The sequence below is a fragment of the Quercus lobata genome, chromosome 5 (assembly GCF_001633185.2).
Source record: "Quercus lobata isolate SW786 chromosome 5, ValleyOak3.0 Primary Assembly, whole genome shotgun sequence".
NCBI classification, from domain to species: domain Eukaryota; kingdom Viridiplantae; phylum Streptophyta; class Magnoliopsida; order Fagales; family Fagaceae; genus Quercus; species Quercus lobata.
Genome location: NC_044908.1, coordinates 3,726,235 through 3,744,390, shown reverse-complemented (window position 1 = coordinate 3,744,390; position 18,156 = coordinate 3,726,235). Strand labels below are relative to the sequence as shown.

At 34.0% G+C, this 18,156-nt stretch overlaps 1 protein-coding gene and 1 non-coding gene across 2 annotated transcripts; one reads left to right on the top strand and one right to left on the bottom strand.

Annotated features, from left to right (window-relative positions):
* Positions 1-14,940: 14,940 nt before the first annotated feature.
* Positions 14,941-15,049, bottom strand: LOC115993404. The gene has a single exon (XR_004092945.1). It is a non-coding gene; the product is annotated as a small nucleolar RNA R71 (small nucleolar RNA).
* Positions 15,050-15,410: 361 nt separating this feature from the next.
* On the top strand, positions 15,411-17,324 carry LOC115989363. The gene is made up of 3 exons (XM_031113033.1): positions 15,411-16,551; positions 16,617-17,201; positions 17,293-17,324. The coding sequence occupies exons 1-3, from the start codon at positions 15,411-15,413 to the stop codon at positions 17,322-17,324; spliced, it is 1,758 nt and encodes a 585-aa protein (XP_030968893.1).
* Positions 17,325-18,156: the final 832 nt, after the last annotated feature.

The following is an 18,156-nucleotide window of genomic DNA, read 5'->3' as shown; positions in this document are numbered from 1 at the left end:
ACGCTAGTTACTGTGATGATATTAGGCATCTCGCCGTCACATAGTAACCTTACTACTTCATCTACTTTATCGTTGAGACCAACAAAGTCTGAATCATCTGGCGCCGGATAATGTAAATTTCTTGGCTGAAGAGGAGAACTGGTGGTACCTGTTGTTGGTCCCAGATTTTCTAGTTCCATGAAGAGTTTGGTAGTAATCTTCTTAAACTTTTTGCTCATTAGACCAATTCAATCCTGTTGAGGTCTCAAGCAAATGAGAGGAGACATGATCTTAAGAGAATCATTCCTTCGCTGTAGCTCTATTTCCCCAACAAGGTTGTCGATGACGTCTTCTAAATCATGTAGCCCTTTCAGAAACCATCTAGGGAACTCATAAATGATATCTAAGTTAGTTTTCTCCGTGTCTCTTAGCCTTGTGCTTATCATTTCTAGTTGATCTATAGCCTCTTTGACTGGCACTTTTGATTTATAGTAGAGCAGATTCCGTAATTTATGCAATAGGAGCTAAGCTATCGCGCAAACAATTATGAATTCTCCTTCTCCATTCATTACTCTTCTTAATTTTTCCATCACCTCCCAAGCAAAGGTCCAGAAATTAGTGTCCTTAAAGGATGTGGTGAAAATGTAGTGTCTTCATTTGCAAAAGAATACAACAAATCCGTCTTTCAAATTAATAATAAGGAAGTACTTCCAATGCTATTTAAAAAAAAAAAAAAAAGATTTGGTGTGAAGTAATAGGGTGAAGTACTTTCAAGCATCCTAATTTCTGCTTGGGATGATTTAATGGCATGGGGAGAAACTGATTTAAGAGGAAGGGCTGTAGTATCGAAAATCTGATTATCATATATGGTTACATCCAAATGCCTTGGCTCATAATAGAAAATAAATCCTATAAGGATTGAGTGTAAATTCGTGTGTTTACACCCACCAATTAAATGAAGTCACATCAGAATTTTTTAAATACAAGAATAGAGAGCCATCAATTTTGAAACAATATATTCTGAAAAATAAAAAAGACATCTCCCAATAAAAACAAAACCAAAGAGAGGCCATTTTAGTCCTACTCACTACTTCGTGGAGGAGGTCATCACCGTTGGCGGATTTGGAATTTGGCTCGCAAGAAGATGCATGTCCTCATCTTTATTTTCTTTTTCTTTTTTAAAATGTTTGTCTTGACTATGGCACAAACAAAAACAAGGATAATCGCTACATCTATATCTCTACTTGATCTATACTATGTTAGTGAAAAAATTTGATGTAGCACTCATTTATTGGAGGGTTTTACATAGGTAATTTTACACCACATTCTTATCAATTAGCACTCTTCATCAAATCAAACCAATTCTAACTTCTAAGCAAGGAATGTACAAACTAAAGAACAAGGGGGAGTCAAGGGGATCTTTTAAAAATAGAATCATTTGTAGTGTATGGAATATTAGTTTTCAATCTCTAGTTAAGACCAACACCAGTGAATGGATGGTGTTTTTTGTTTTTCTTGATAGTTGATAGTTCAACATTGGTCATTTGTACATATTCCTTATTCTGAAATAATATTTTCATTCTTAATGAATTAAAAAACTAAGAAGAAGAAGAGGAGAGACAAGAGACTGACTTACAAGATTAGGTAGATTCAGTGGACATGATTCAGGGATAAAAAAATAAAATAAAAAAGTGGTGCTTAAAAATTTAGGTATGCTTGGTAACTGTTTTTTTCCTTTATTTTTCGTTTTTAAAAGCAACTAGCTGAATTCCTGCACGATGTGTGGCGCAACTTATTATTAGTTTTCTCCAATATTTCAATAAGTTTTACCAAGAATCTTGTAGCTTCCAATAGAGACATTCATGATTTAAATCCCCCAATTATTGATGTATAAAAAATTTCAATAAATTTCCTTGTAAAATTGTAATATTTAGTTATTTTATAGAGAAAATAGAAAGAGACTAAGATTGCATGATATAGTGATTAATATTGATAAGCATTTTTCATGCCTACTAAAAAAATGCATATATCATTCAATTTTTTTTTTTTTTTTTTTTTTTTTTTACATTCTTGATTGTTTATTACTAATTTTTCCCCATTTTTGTTGGAGCTTCAATTGTTGCATGATATAGTGTTTCAATTGTTTCTCACATTAAAAAAAAAAAATTATACTATAGCAAAATAAATATATTTATTCTAACACACACACACACACACATATCTCATGTGACTGAAAGGAGTTAGAAAATTTAAAGGATTAAGATTAATTTTAGTGAATTCACAAATATTTAATTTTTTATGGTTTTTGTGTTAATTGTTGTCAAAGCAACTAAACATAAGTAAGAATGTCATATTCTAAATTTTTTATTATTATTCCAACTAAAAATTATCTCTTATAAAGAGCTTATAAAAATAATCATATAAATTTATTTAATATAAATAATTAATGCACAACTATAGATAATCAATATATGCATTTACTCTAATGGTTAATTCAATGAACTAATACTTTGATATAAATGCAAACTTTGTTGATTTAGAAGCCTAAATAAAGAAAACTTCAAGGAACACGCCACATGGTAGAACCTCATGCTTTCCCGTATGAGGTCTTTGATTTTATATATATATATATATATATATATATATATATTGATTCTCTATTTTTGAGACTAAAAAATTTGTTTGGGATCCCAAAATGGACTGAAAACAAAAACTGTTCTCAAAACTCAATTTGTGAAGAAAATTGAAAGCATGCAAAATGCTGTTTTCAGTTTTTAATTTTCAAAAGTTAATGAAAACACGTATTTAATTTAATGAATCTATCTCATTTAATGAGTTAGCATTAGAGTTCAAATCATAGTAACAAATATTTTAGTATTTTCTATTTTTTTCTTCAAAAAACTATCTTTTTAATTTCAACTAACCAAACATGTTTTTGATTTCAAAAATACAAGAAAATTATTTTTTCTTTATATTCACAAAAACAAGTTTTTGAAAATAGAAAACAAAACTGTTACCAAACATAACTAGCTTTTAGCAACTTAAAAATCACTTTATTAATTTTACCACTTTATTTTACAATACACTTAATATTAAATGTTCTATTTTAACATCCAACACATTAAAAAAAATAATAATAATACAATTTCTACATGCAAACACCTACAAACATCTTTCCGCAACCCTGAAACACCCACAATTAGTCATACTCACGGCCAAACACTTACCCATAACCTTAGAACACTCATACCCATAGCCAATCACATATTTTTCACATCAAGCCACCAACAACTCTCCCACATAAAATTCCTTTGAAAACCCAGAAACATTTTGGTCAAATACAATCCACATACACCCTTTCATCTTCAACCTCAAGCCAAAAGCCCAAATCCACAACAAACATGGCAATCGAAACCCAGTTGCACACCAAACACAACCCAAGACCACGAACGTGACCCACCACCCACGGCCAAGACTAGTAGACCATCACACTACAGCAATTATGCAAATTTACACCGTTTTAACTTGAATGATATGGATGATTTTGGAGCTTGGATGTGTAAAATTAATATTTTTTTTTCTATTTTACATTGTCTAATGCAAATACCCTTAACGACAATCTTAGAAAAAATTTATAGAACTGGAAATTTTCTTTGTTTACTCATTATTGTACCTTGTTAGAGCATCAGCATTAGTGGTGCTAAAAACTATATTGCTATTTTTAGCACCACCAAATCACCAATACTAAAAAGCATACTGCAATGGTCAAGGAAAAGGAAAGAAAAAAAAAAAAAAAAATTGACTGTTAAGCTACAGTGCATAGCCAAAGATGGCTGTGCACTGAAGCTAAGATGGTAAAAAAATTATTTTATTAAAAGTTATATTATTTTATTGTGTTGGTTGTGGTGGTTGTTATTTATTGTAGTAGATATATTATTTTATTTTGTTGTTTATATTATTTTATTTTGTTGAATGCTAAAATAAAACCTTTGATGTCGGTGTTTTGTAAAATGAAGCAGTAAAATAAATAAATTTGTTTTTTTGTAGTGCCAAATTGCTAAATTTTTAGCACCACTAATACTGATACTCTTAGTTGGGTCCAATTGTCAATTCGACACAACTAAGTAAGGGAAATTATTACTACTTTACCTTGTTAGTTGTGTCTTACCTTCTTGACAGATACTGCATTTAAATTTTAATGGCTATTCAATCAATCAAAATTCAAAAATGAATAGTTTGATGTAGTTATCTATGTTATTAATGTTGGAATATTTAAACAAAAATCATAATTTTGATTAAATGGTCATTCAAGTGAAATGATGAAGTGGAATGCTCACAAAACAACTTTGCGTATAATTTTGTGCTACAACTTGCTGGGTGACGAGTTGTAATCATAATTTTGATTAAATGGTCATTCAAGTGAAATGATGAAGTGGAATGCTCACAAAACAACTTTGCGTATAATTTTGTGCTACAACTTGCTGGGTGACGAGTTGTGAGTGGTGAAAGTGTCCCCACATGACCCACCATCACACTTCCACCTCTCACAACTCGTCATGTGGCAAGTTGTGGCACAAAGTTATGTCACAACGTTATGCATAAAATTGTGTCCTGAGCATTACTCATGATGAAATAGGCCCTTTTGTAGTGATATTTTAGGTTAAGTAATGTATTTGAACTTGGTGAGAGAGTGTAATTATGTATCTGTGTTTAGCCGTTAGTTTGTTTAAAAAAAAAAAAAGTGAAATGATTGAATGATTTTATATATTTAAAATTCAATCAATATAATAATGTCTCTAATAATAACATCGATAAAATGGGCCATCCTATCATGTCAGTGGGTCACCCTGCTAATCTTTGGCCCAATACCTCGTTCCTCTCCCATCTGTGTGGCTTTGTCCACTGTCAACTCCTTTATCCTTTCCTCTTCTCTCTTGTCTGGCGCTGGCCCTCCATTAATTTTCCCTTTTGAGCTTTGAGTCTCTACGAATCTCAATCATGGATGTAGTTGGATTAGAAACATGATATGATAGGTTTACATCCAAAACATTATTTACACTCACATTATCTATATTGTAAAATATGGATAATTGTGTAAAAGTGAATTTTTAGGTCTGAGTAGGACTATGTGTGGGTTGGATTGTGTGTGGGTTGGATTGAACAGGTAAATGGAAAAGTTTTCAACAAATTTTACATTAGCGAATTCAATCGAGTCTTATCAGTTTTGAAAAACTCAACTCTCCATCATCTAATCCATTTTTTAGTTGAACTCACCTCTTTCGCTTGAAAATTATTATCATATTTATGTGAGATAATGCGATGCGGAATAGGTCGTAGGTTTTGGGCGAATTGAGTAGAATGATGCACAGACCTACAGTGGAGAATATGTAACAATAATTACCTTTTAGATAATGACTCATTATTCCGTTTATTTTGATGGAAAACCTTATACGAAGATTGTTTTTTTACGTTTCTTTATATTTGATAGTATTAGAAATTTTTTTTGGAAAACAACTCTATTTCCTGCCAAGATAAATAAGGGAAGATAAAAGATAATTTTCCAACTCATTTTGTGGTCTCTATCAAACATAGGAAAAAAAGATTGTTTTTGTTAGGTTCTAAATATTTAGAATTAAATGTTTAGGAACTAAATTTGTGTATGTTGGCAAACCGAGTACAAAAACTAGTCTAGTACTTTGAAGAAGTTTAGACATTACTCAAGATGATAAAAACTAAGATTCAAGTATATTCAAACTAAAGAAAGAAGAATCCACAAACTGCTAAAGCTCGACCGATTGAGAGAAAGCTTCGACCAATCGAAATGCTGCAAAAAGAAGAATTGTGAATCTGCCTAGCTCGACCGATCGAGACACGAATTTTACATATTTTAAATCAAACCCAAAAGCCTGCGAAATGTTTAGGGTTTGAGTTCAACACTGCTAGGTATCAAAGGAAAACTCTAATACATATTTTTCAAGTCTTGTGAGTTACTCCTAAGAGATTTGTGAGGTTTTGTAACCTTCTAACTCAACAAGCATTTACCATAAAAAAAAAGATCCAAACACAAGTATTGGTGGAGATAAGTTGCTGCAACAAGATTAACTACTACTGATAATCTAAACCTTTGAGTGGAGATCTCAAAGTCACAAACTAGAGTGTTTGTGTGCAACAAATTCATAATAGAAGAGTCTGTGGATTTGAAGTTGCGAATGGTCACATGAGTAAGGTAGCTTTAGATTTAGGGTTAAATCTATTGTAAAAACTTCCATTCTATTGGTGAATTGTTGCCTTGTGGATTGTTTAGGTTAAATCCTCCCTATGTTTTTTACCTTGAAACTGGACAGTTTCATTGGTTTTCTTAGGTCATCATATTATTGTGTTCTTTACTTTTTTGCTACTTATGATACGATTGATGTGTGTTTAACCTAGATCTAATTATTAAACCTAAGTAACAACTTGGTTAATATATTAGGTTAAACAAACTGAGTTTTTCAAGGGTCTAAACTTTAACAAGTGGTATCAGAGTGGGTTAGCTCTTGATTCAGTAGTCTTACCTAGAGTTGATCCTTGGACCTTGCTGTCATGGATCGTGGTCACTCTCTGGTGATCCCTCCCCACTTTGATGGAAATAGGCTTGTCCATGAGTCGAGCCGGGTCGGGTTTGGACCTAGCCCAGACCTGACCTACCGGCGTTAGGTGGAAGGCGGAAGGACCTGAAATCAACCACCAGCATCAATCAATTGAGTCGGTTTCAGGTTTGGATGGTGCTTGGGTCGATTTTGTCAGTGAAGAAAGTTGCCAGAGCCTACAAATGTCACTAGAGTCTGCAAAAAAAAAAAAAAAAAAAAAGGGTGTTGAAATATGCAAAAACCCACTAGATCTGCATCGAAATCACCGAAATCTACATCGAAATCATCGAAATCATTTGGGATTTGGCTGGATCTGGCTAAATCTCACCAGATATGATCGAGATCTCCTTGGATCTCCTTGAATCTAAGCTTGGTCTTGTCGGAGTTGGTCAGATTTCGTATATAACATTGGTTCAAGTTAGGTGGCTTAAGTTTTGGAGAAGAAAACCCGTCACTCGACCGACTAGCATCGGTTCTTGGGCGCGAAAACGTACCACCGATCAACTGGAGCATTGTATCGGGCTGAAATCAGGTGGGGATTAGGCAGTTTGGTCGGTCCGGGGGGTGTGGGTTGGGTCTAGACACACCTAGAATGGAATAACTATGCATACTAGAAGGTGAGGATGAAAGCCTTCTTGAAATCTTTGGATGAGAGAGTTTGATTGTTTGTGGAAGCTAGTTGGGAAAGACCTGCCACTCCTGTGGCTCAATGGACTGATGCTCAAAAGGAAGTAGCTAACTTTAATAGTAAGGCTATGAATGCGATATTCAGTATTGTTTCAATAGAAGAATTCAAAAGGATTTCTAAAATAGAGATAGAACACACTACTTGGAATATCCTACAAACTATGCATGAAGGAACAAAAGCGGTAAAAATCAATAAATTACAACAGTTGAATTTATGTTTGACAGCATTAGAATGGCATATGATAAGACTTTTGATGAGTTTTTTGCCAAACTCAATGACATAGTAAACTCTTCTTTTAATTTTGGTGAAGTTTATGCGGAACCTAAGATAGTTAGGAAAATCTTAAGATCCTTGACTAAAGACTTTAGGCCCAAAGTCATTGCCATAATAGAGAGCAAGGATGTGGACACAATTCCTGTACATGAACTTGTAGGATCCCTTCAATCTTATAAGCCTAACCTACCCAAGACTAACAAGTCCAAGTCTATGGCCTTGAAATTTGTAGATGATGTTGATGAAGGTGTGTTTGATGATGAGATGACATCCATAGAGATTGCATATCCTGCCAAACATTTTAGAAACTTTTTGAAGAATGATAATAGAAGGGCAAGAAACCGAAATTTTGCTGACCCTAAGAATGTGAAGAAGAATGAACAACCTAAAAATGGTTCTTCAGAAAAACCTAATTCTAGTAAAGATAAGGTTGGTCAATCTTCTAGCAACTCTTTAGGCCAACAATGTTTGGGATGTCAAGAGTATGGACATGTAAGATCTGAATGTCCCACATACTTGAGGTTAAAGGGTAAAGCTATGGCTGTTACTTTTAGTGATGATGAAGAGTTTGGTCACGAGTTTGATAGTGATCAAGAAGGAAATTTCATGGCTTTCATTGCTACTGCTGTAGTTTGTGAATTTGAAATTGTTGATGAGAACCTTTTTGATAAGGAACTCTCTGAGAATGCTGACTTACAAGAGGCTTACAACAACTGTGCAAGATTGCAACAAAAGATGCCATGAATGTTGACCTTGGTTTGAAAAACATAGACACTCTTGAACATGAAAAGAAAAACCTTTTGGTTAAATTGTTCGATGCTAATGAACTCATTAATGCTGTTAAGATTGAGAACATGTCTTTGATTGAAAAAAAAAATTAAGAGTTTAGAAACTGACTTACATGTTGCTCGAGAACAACTTGATAGGACTTCTAATTCTAAACTTAGTAACATGTTGAGTGTTCAAAAATCTTCATCTAATAAGACTGGGTTAGGTTATGTTAAGGGTGGTTCTTCCTCCATGGTGACTCCTACCAAGTTTGTTCCTTTTGTGTCTGTGCCTAAACCAGTAGTAAGGGTGTAGATACTCAATTTTGCACCTATAATTTAACCTTGGGAGATGACCAAACTAATCATTCTAAGTACCCAGAAATCATGATTACATTTCATGCATTAAGTCATTCATCACAAATTATAAAATGATCTTGAGATTCAAACAATCGCAATGATATGCTCAGTTTCTAAATCGGACTGTCAAATTGAAAGATATCACAAGATCAAGTTTTCACGGTCTACATGCATTCATTTGGGTGAAACTGATCACAAGAGATTAAATGAAATTAATTTTAATTGGCCGAAAAATAAAATTAATTAAATGAATTTATGTGATTGGTAGTTTATCTTGATTAAAATAAGTTTGGTTGCATGGGAATAAAAGAAAAAAAATCTGATAATGTTGAAATTGAACTGATAATTAAGTTTCAGGGTAATTATCTTTGAGATAATTATTTTAAAAGACTTAATTATCAAGTTAAGGTGAATTCTGTCAGGAATATAGTCCAAGACATGTCCAAGTACAATTCCCAACTCAAAAAAATGCCCAAAAAGAGTCCAAAACGTGCAAGAAGGCAAAGTTTGGCAAAACTGTTGAGAGTGCCAATTGGCACTTCAAAAGTGTCGATTGGTAGTTGAAAAGTGCCGATCGGCACTTCAACAGTGCCGATTGGCACAAATCCTGAAATTGACCCATTTACGTTTTGTTTAGGTCAAAATTCACAAGATTTGATTTTTTAAGGACAAGGTCTGACCCAACTTGTGTCTTTTGACTTCCAAAGCAACCCTAGCTTATTTTTTAAGCAATACAACTCTATAAATAGAGGAAAAAAAATCCAAAATTCAGCACCCTCTCCTCTTAAAGTTAAAGAAATTCTAGAAACTTTGCTTAGGATTTTCTTTTCTGTTAAGTGAGCATACTTTAGATCTTAGAGAGATCCATTCTCTTTGACCTCTAAAGTAATCCCTTCTTGTAGAATCCATTCTTGCAAGTACTTTTTATCTTGTTTCTCATAATTTTTTTTTCCTTATGTCTCTTTCATAAGCATTTATTTCTCTCTTTCATTTTTTTATATCATCATGTTCATAATATGTTTATTGCATATGTTTATTGCATGCTTTTCCTTTTAAAAAATTCACATGATTAATTTAGTTTTTAATGTGTTGATCAATTAACATGCATAGATCTAGGGTTAAATCTCCTTAGATTTGCAAGAAAATCCATCGCAAGAAACATTCTTTCATTCTTTTTCATCTATAAAAACCAGATCTGAATTTTTATTCCAAAATTCATTATTAACTATTTGTAAAAAACCACTTCTATAATTTTCATATAAAAACCAAATCTGTATTTTCAAACAAAAACCTGATTTGAATTTTTCATACAAGAACCAGATCTACATTTTTTTGTACAAAAACCAGATCTTCATTTTCATTAAAAAAAAAAAAAAGATCTGAATTTTATTCAAAATTCATTCTTTCTCATCAGGGAAAATCATATCTAAATTTTTAATCAAAAATTTCATTAAACTTTTACAAGGTTGTAGATCTTGGATTCTCAAATAGCATTTTAACCCTAGATCTAGAACTTGCCATGGCATTTGTTGCATCTCACTAACATTTTGCATATGGGTACTTACTAATTGTTCAGAGTCTAAAAGATCGGACTTTGTCCGGGTAGGATGGGTGTCTAACATCTTCCCATCCTATAACCTAGTCCCCAAGTCTAGATCTTAGGTTTGTAGAGTAGTGCTTTATCATCTTTTGGTAGATTGTATTGAGGAATGTAGCTTTATATTTTTTACTTAGATTGTATTTAGGACCAAAGTATTGTAATTTTCTTCTACCAAATTGTATTTATATATTCAATCAATGAAACTTGAGGTTATTCAGATATGCAATTTTGCATTTTATAGTTTTTCTTATTTTTTGTAATATAAAAAAATAAGTGGCAACTCCACAAAATTCCCAAAAGAGAGGTGCCGATACTATTTCTTTTTGAGGGTCAAGTTTGGTCTCTCACAGTAGTGACTCCACTGGGGATGTCGAGGGCTAAGCATTGTATTAGGCTTAGGATGATTAATTAAGTACCCCTGTTTGTTTTGTTTGATACTGTATGAAATATTGTATGAGATGTCATGTTGTTTGTTTATAGCTTTTTTTAACTATCATTGTGCATGCCATGAAACAACAAATTATGCATGAACCCATTTCAAAAATCTAGTAGTAGTAACCATGGATCACCAGTCTTCCTTAAATTCGAGTACCTAGTGATGAACTCACCAACTCCTAGCCCAAAGTCACTTGATCATTTCTTGTTGATTGTAAAGGACAAACCATGCTGTTTGGAAAATAAAGGCCGTTGGAAACCCTAAGTGTGCGTACGCATAAACGCGTATGTATACGTACATAAACACGTATGTATACCCCAATGTGCGTACACAACTAGGGTTCTAGAAAACTATGTAAGGAAAGCTCTTCGCACATAAATCTGTATTGAACGAATCTCACATCATCTGGAAGCCACCCCACACCCCTATTTTACCATTATAAAAAGCCATAAAAGGCCTTTTTTATAGGGAGGCGAATATACACAAGAGCCACTAGAAAATAGTGAATTAAAGAGGGATTTTTTCACAATACATCTTCAAGTCAAATTTTACTTCGATGGAACTTGTTTCAATTTTGGCCTTTGATTTCTAAAATTTAGTAATCTTCTGGTTTGTTGTTAACTAGATTGATTGAGGTGAATGGTCAAAATCAAGCTCTAGGAGGGTTCTTGTGTTAAGGTAAAGATTCTAACTTTGGCTCTTCACTTTTCTTGTTTTGTTGTTTATTTGTATGTTTATGTTTTTAAAATGTTTGTTTAGTTTAGGTTTACTCTAAGTTTGTATTATAAGTATGATAGGTTGTTAGATTTCCTGTTTTTATTTGTTTTATGTTTTGAGTTACTGGGGTAGGGTTCTGGGCATGTATGTGTGTGCATGCTCTTTGTATGCGTGTGCATGCGTACGCATACTGGAAGTATGTTGGGATGCACATGCATACCCTATGTATGCGCATGCATGCCCTATGTATCTACATGCACACTCATGCCTAGAAACCCTAATCCATTTCTGTTTGCTTTTCTTTGCCTTCTTTTACATGTTTAGCCTCGGTTTAACATTGTTTTTCATATCTTTGAGTATCTGTTCTTCTGCTTTGTTTTGTTTTGTTCATTCTATCCTTTTAAAGTTTATTAGGGTTTAGATTGTATGAATACCATGAACATGAACATGCATTGATGCATAGGTGTTGTGATGCAGTGAGGTAAGTCATGCATAGATCACATGAACATGCATTCTAGACTTGAATAAGAGATGTTTAATATGTTTGGTTGAATTCCATGAGCTTCGATGCTTGGTTGCTTAGATATGCTTATTTGAATTTGCCTCGTGATGTTTTTGCCTTTGGTGATGTATGCTTAGTGCCATGTTATATGAATGTTAGGTTTGAGGGATGATATGCCATCTTTGGATGCTTTAGATGCATGTTAGAGTGTGTGTGAGTTTAGAATGACATGTTAAATAAGCCTTCAATGAGAGTAAGACTTGGAACACAATGAATGGAGGTCGACCCATGGGTCAGGTGGGGTTGGGTGCCAAACACCTTCCCATCCCCATACCTAAACTCCGGACATGTGCTCTGGTAAAAATCAATCCTTCCACAAGGGCATTATATATATAGTTCCTAGACCTAATCTAGGTGGCGACTCCATTTACACCCTCCGCCATGGTCTACCCTAAGCTAAGGTGTACTTTTCACGGTTCCTATAGGGGAAATCCCTAGGTGCACTCTTCGTAGGTTTTTGCGCCCACAATGGTGACTCCACTAGGAATAGAGAGTTTAACTCTAATGTGTTCCATTTCTTAATCTTGATAAAGGATTTTTTTTTAATATTGTTTTGCACACACTTTCAATTGGTTCTTTTGTCCCTTTGTCATGGTTGGTGATGAGTGGTTAAGTGGAGGCTTCATTTGGGCCAAGACTTTCCGAAGTTCATCCCACCAACTCACAATCTGTGCCATTACTATGATAGGCTTTGAGTACATTAACAGTTTACCACCAATCCATTACAGTCCATTTAGGCCCAAGGTTGGAATCATGGCTCACCTAGTGGTGAGTTACCTATTGATCTATCCCTTTAGCTTTAAGGAGCTTACCCACACATAGAGAGATCCTTAGATCCTATCAAAGAGGATACATTTCATATCACTTGTTTGTTCAACCATATATCTTGTGTTCTGATGTGCATGAAATATATATGATAAAATACTCTCATATTTGCATTTTTTACCATATTTTTATGCTATCTTGTGATTGATTATATATTATCTTTGTTTAATAGGTGATAAGGGTTTTACATGCAACGTGGAGCTAAGTCAATCGCTAACCCAACTTGAAGGACGTGGAGGGCATGAAGTAAAGAAAAGAAAAGCAACACGAGCTAAGCAAGTAGAAAGAAAATTAAAGAAAGGAGGTCCAGGCCTATTGATTCAAAGCCAACATGAAAAGAATAAGGACCTGGAGACACGTGGAGTGCAAGAAAACGAAATTAAAAAAATAACAATAGAAGTGCTTTCGTGGGTCAAAGAGATATACAGTGGGCTTGGGGTTTTAATTGCTCTTTGTTAACTTGGGCTTTTCTTTTGGGCTGGTCTTTGGTTTCGGCTAAGCACAACTTGAAGTGTAGCGTGTGGCTTACAATCCTAGTTTCATTTGTATTAGGAATTTTCATAGAGTCAGGCGGCTTCTCTTTTGAAGTGCGTGTCTTTGTGTGATATAAATAGAGAGCAAAACAGAAAAAATAAGGGGACTGAATGTGTAGAGGCTGCGGCTAGGACTGGTGCGTAGGAGCAAAACGTGTTCTTTTTATCTATGACTTTTCTCTAGCACTGTGACTATTTCTTTCTCTATTCTATTTGTTTAGTTTAATGATTAGTATTTTATTTTTATGTTTTCTTTCAATTACTATGAGTAGCTAAATTTATAATTAGGGTTGAGGATGAAACCTTGTTAAGGATTATTAGTGATATTTATGTGATTTGATTTTTCTCACAATAATTGTTCTTTAATGATTTAAATTGTTCTTGCTTCATATCAATTGATTAAGATGAGATTCTAGATATGAGTTCAATCATGTTTTTCTCATGATTTAGGATTTGTCTTAATTAATTGAATGCTTGGTTTATTAATTCTTGATTATAAAATCGGATATATCTTGTGATTTGTTTGACTACGGATACAATTTATGATTTGATTTTATACTTAAGAAGCGAAGAAGAACATGCTTTTGATTTTTAAAATAAGGGTTTAAATGATGATATTTTCCATGATAACAAGATTGATTTCTAGATTATCATGTAGTGAGTTGGGAAAAATTAATGATCATAAATATATGCTGATATGACTTACAAGGCGGATTCCAAAACCTTAATTCCTTTCTCTTGATTGTTTACATCTTTTTATTGCTTTATATATTTTTCTTAGTTTAACTATTTGCTTAATTTTATTAATTGCTTAGTTTATTTTATTGTAACCAACCAATTTTTATTTAAACTAGATTAGGATTGATTTGGTTAAGGTTTAATTAATTTTCCTACATTCATACAAGTCCCTGTGGGTTCGACCTCGTTCTTGTCCAACTATACTTCGGTACGGTTCGTACACTTGCGAGTATTTTAAAATTTCACAACAAGTTTTTGGCGCCGTTGCCGGGGACTTGGTTAGGAAAATAAATTAGGTCTTAATTGAATTTTTCCTTCTACTAGTTGTAGTTATTTTTTTTTTTTTAAATAGAAAAAAAACAAAAAAAAATAATAATTTCTTTGTGCTTGGTGTATGAGAACTTGGATACGTGATAAAGAAAATCGTCTTGTTAGTTTTGATTATTCATCCACAATGGGAGAAACTGGAGATGATTCAAAAACTCTTAGGGAGTTGTTCTCACCCATAACCACCAACCCTCCATCTTGCATAGTATTGCCTGCAACCACTGCTGCACATTTTGAGTTAAAGCCACAGATAATCCACCTTCTTCCTACTTTTCATGGATTGGATAGAGAAGATCCTTATATGCATGTGAAGGATTTTCTTGAGATTTGTGCTACTTGTAAGTTTCAGAATTTCACTGATGACTCTGTTCGCTTGCGTTTATTCCCTTTTTCCTTGAAGGATAAGGCAAAAGCATGGCTTAATTCTTTGTCACCTGGATCTATCACTTCATGGGAACTGTTGGTCACAAAATTCCTCTCTAAATTTTTCCCAATGGCCAAGACCAATGCTTTAAGGAGAGAAATTGCAGATTTTTATCAGGATGAACAAGAGAAATTTTATGAGAGTTGGGAGAGATTTAAGGACTTGATCTTAAAGTGTCCCCATCATGGTTTTGAAACATGGAGACTAGTACAATATTTTTATAATGGTTTGACTCAGACAAATCGTAACATGATTGAGTCCATGAATGGTGGTGGATTTTTGAGTCTTGTAGATGATGAGGCTTACAAATTTCTTGAGAATTTTTCTGAAAGTTCACAACAATGGGATTTTTCCAATCGTAAAGAGAGATGTGCCCCTGCAATTAAGAAATGAGGATTGTATGAAGTCAGTGAAGATTTAGACATAAAAGCTAGGTTGGACAATCTCACTCGTAAGGTTGAAGCTTTAGCTTTAGGTAGAGGAATGAATTCTGTCAATCAAGTTCAAAGTGAAACATGCTCTATTTGTGCTAGTCCTATGCATACAACACAAATGTGTCCTTCTGCAGCTGGGTACCCTGATTTTTATGCTGAGCAAGCAAATGCACTGAATAATTATGGAAAACCATTTGCTAGTCCATTTTCAGAGACATACAATCCAAATTGGAGGAACCATCCTAATTTCTCATGGAGGCAAAGTCAGCCTCCCACAAATGTAGGTGGACAACAAGTGCATCAACAAAGTCAATTTCGTCCACCTACTCAAGCATATCCTCCCATTCCTCAATCAACACCTCAGTTTGTAACACCACCAAGACAACAACCATCTTTGGAGGAGTCTCTCAAAACTTTCATGCAGTCAACTAGCCAAGCCATTCAAGAGATGAAAAGTTCCACCCATTTGAATACTCAAGCTATTTCAAAGTTGGAAAATCAAGTTGGCCAGTTAGCAACCCAAGTTGGAGAAAGGGAAAAAGGAAAGTTTCCTAGTCAACCTATACCTAACCCAAAAGGACAGTATGCCATCAATGGTTCTTCTAGTTCTACTCATGGACAAGAACATGTTCAGTCTATTACTACCCTTAGGTCTGGTAAGCAAGTTGATAATCAAGTGAAAATGCCAGAAGTGGAGGATGATGAAAATATTATGTTAAAGGAAAAAGGAACTCATAGTTCACATGATGATCATAGAGAAAAGAAGGACAACCCACCCGCCACTCCAATTCAGGATCTTAATTCCCCCCTTGATAAGAGGTTTGTTCCTAAAGCTTCATTTCCTCAAAGGTTAATCAGTCCTCAGAAAAGTGCACAATTTGGAGACATTTTAGAGGTCTTTAAGCAGGTGCAAATAAACATTCCATTTCTTGATGCAATTCAGCAAGTTCCTGCTTATGCCAAATTTCTAAAAGATCTTGTGACAATGAAGAGAAAGACAAATGTCCCTAAAAAGGCATTTTTGACCGAGCAAGTCAGTTCAATCATTCAGAATAAATATCCAGTGAAATGTAAGGACCCTGGATCTCCTACAATTTCATGTAGGATTGGGGATCATCTCATTGAGCGAGCTTTGCTAGATTTGGGGGCAAGTGTGAACTTATTGCCATATTCAGTATACTTACAGCTAGGTTTGGGGGATTTAAAACCAACAACCATGACACTTCAATTAGCTGATAGGTCTGTGAAAATCCCTAGAGGTATTATTGAGGATGTGTTGATTAAGGTGGACGCATTCTATTTCCTGTTGATTTTGTTGTGTTAGACACTGAACCTACTCTAAATGCCAATACACAAATCCATGTCATTTTAGGTCGCCCTTTCTTAGCCACATCCAATGCTTTGATCAATTGTCGGAGTGGTGTGATGAAGATTTCTTTTGGGAATATGACTGTTGAGCTTAATATTTTTGACATAAGTAAGCAAGTACTAGACAATGAGGATATATGTGAGGTTAACATGATTGGGAGCCTAGTCCATGATACTTTCCTACAATCAAGTTGTGAGGATCCCCCAAATGCTTGCTTAACCCGTTTTGATTGTAATTTGGATACTGAAAAATCAATTGAGGAGGTCAATGCATTGTTGGATTCTATTCCTCTCTTAAGTATTGATAGCTGGCAGCCAAAAGTGATCCCTCTTCCACTTTCTTCATCCCTATTCCCATCTATTGTAGAACCACCAAAGTTGGGTGAATTTTGGGAACACCAATTGATAAGTATACTTCAAGAGTATAAGGAAGCTATAGGTTGGAAAATTGCTGATATTAAGGGTATTAGTGCTTCTGTGGTTATGCAAAGAATTCACTTGGAAGACACTGCAAAAGCTTCTCAACATGTTTTTGACCCAGGTAAGTTACAATATCATTAGACTAGTCCATTCATAATATGAATTATTTATCTCCATGGTGTTGTTGGGATTTGGATGGTCCTGTTTATCAGGATTGATCTCCAGTTGTGTTAAATCTTTTTGAAAAAAAAAAAAAATTCTTTTTTATTTTCTGATTTTAGATTAATCTTTGTGTTTATTTTCTTGTTTAGTTTTATTTTCTTTTGTTCTAGCTGATATGTGACAGAAATTAAAATTTATAACAATCAGCTTGATTAAGGTACGTCTCCTCCTTCTCCTTACCTTACTTTTCCAACTTGAGTTTCTCATGATTGCATATTCATATTTTGGTCTCTTTTCATTCAAGACATATATTTGAGAGTATCATTTTTAACATTGAGGACAATGTTTGGTTTAGGTTTGGGGGGGATGCATATAGATTTCTATCTTTTTGTTTTGTTTAGTTGTGTTAAAAAAAAAAAAAACTTTTGCCTAGCTTGAGGTTTATGTTTTGAGTTCATTATACTACTCTTGCTTAAAGAATTTCATTGCTTTCATGCTCAATTCATTGCACATGCACGTAGCCACTCAGACACAACTTGTTGTTGAAGGATAAAAATGATTAGAAAATCTTGATGATAATAATGTGGAGACTGTAACCCCTGTGAGTTTTGAGCCAATCATTATTTTTGGAGGGTTATTTATTGTTTCTAATCTTAAAATTCATTTGGATGTGCATAACATATTTCCCTTGTTGTAGTCTCATTGTTTTTTTCTTTTGGCCAAGAAAAAAAAATTTATGATTTTATGCCACACTTTAATCTTTTGAAGTCATTGATGTTGAATGAACTATACTAGTCTTTGAGAGATGAGATTAGGCCATTTTTGTCTACTTTGAGCCATATATGTATTTTTCTTTTTTTTGATACATTATCGCTAGTCACCCCGTTGAGCCTTTTAATTAGCCTTTCTTTCTT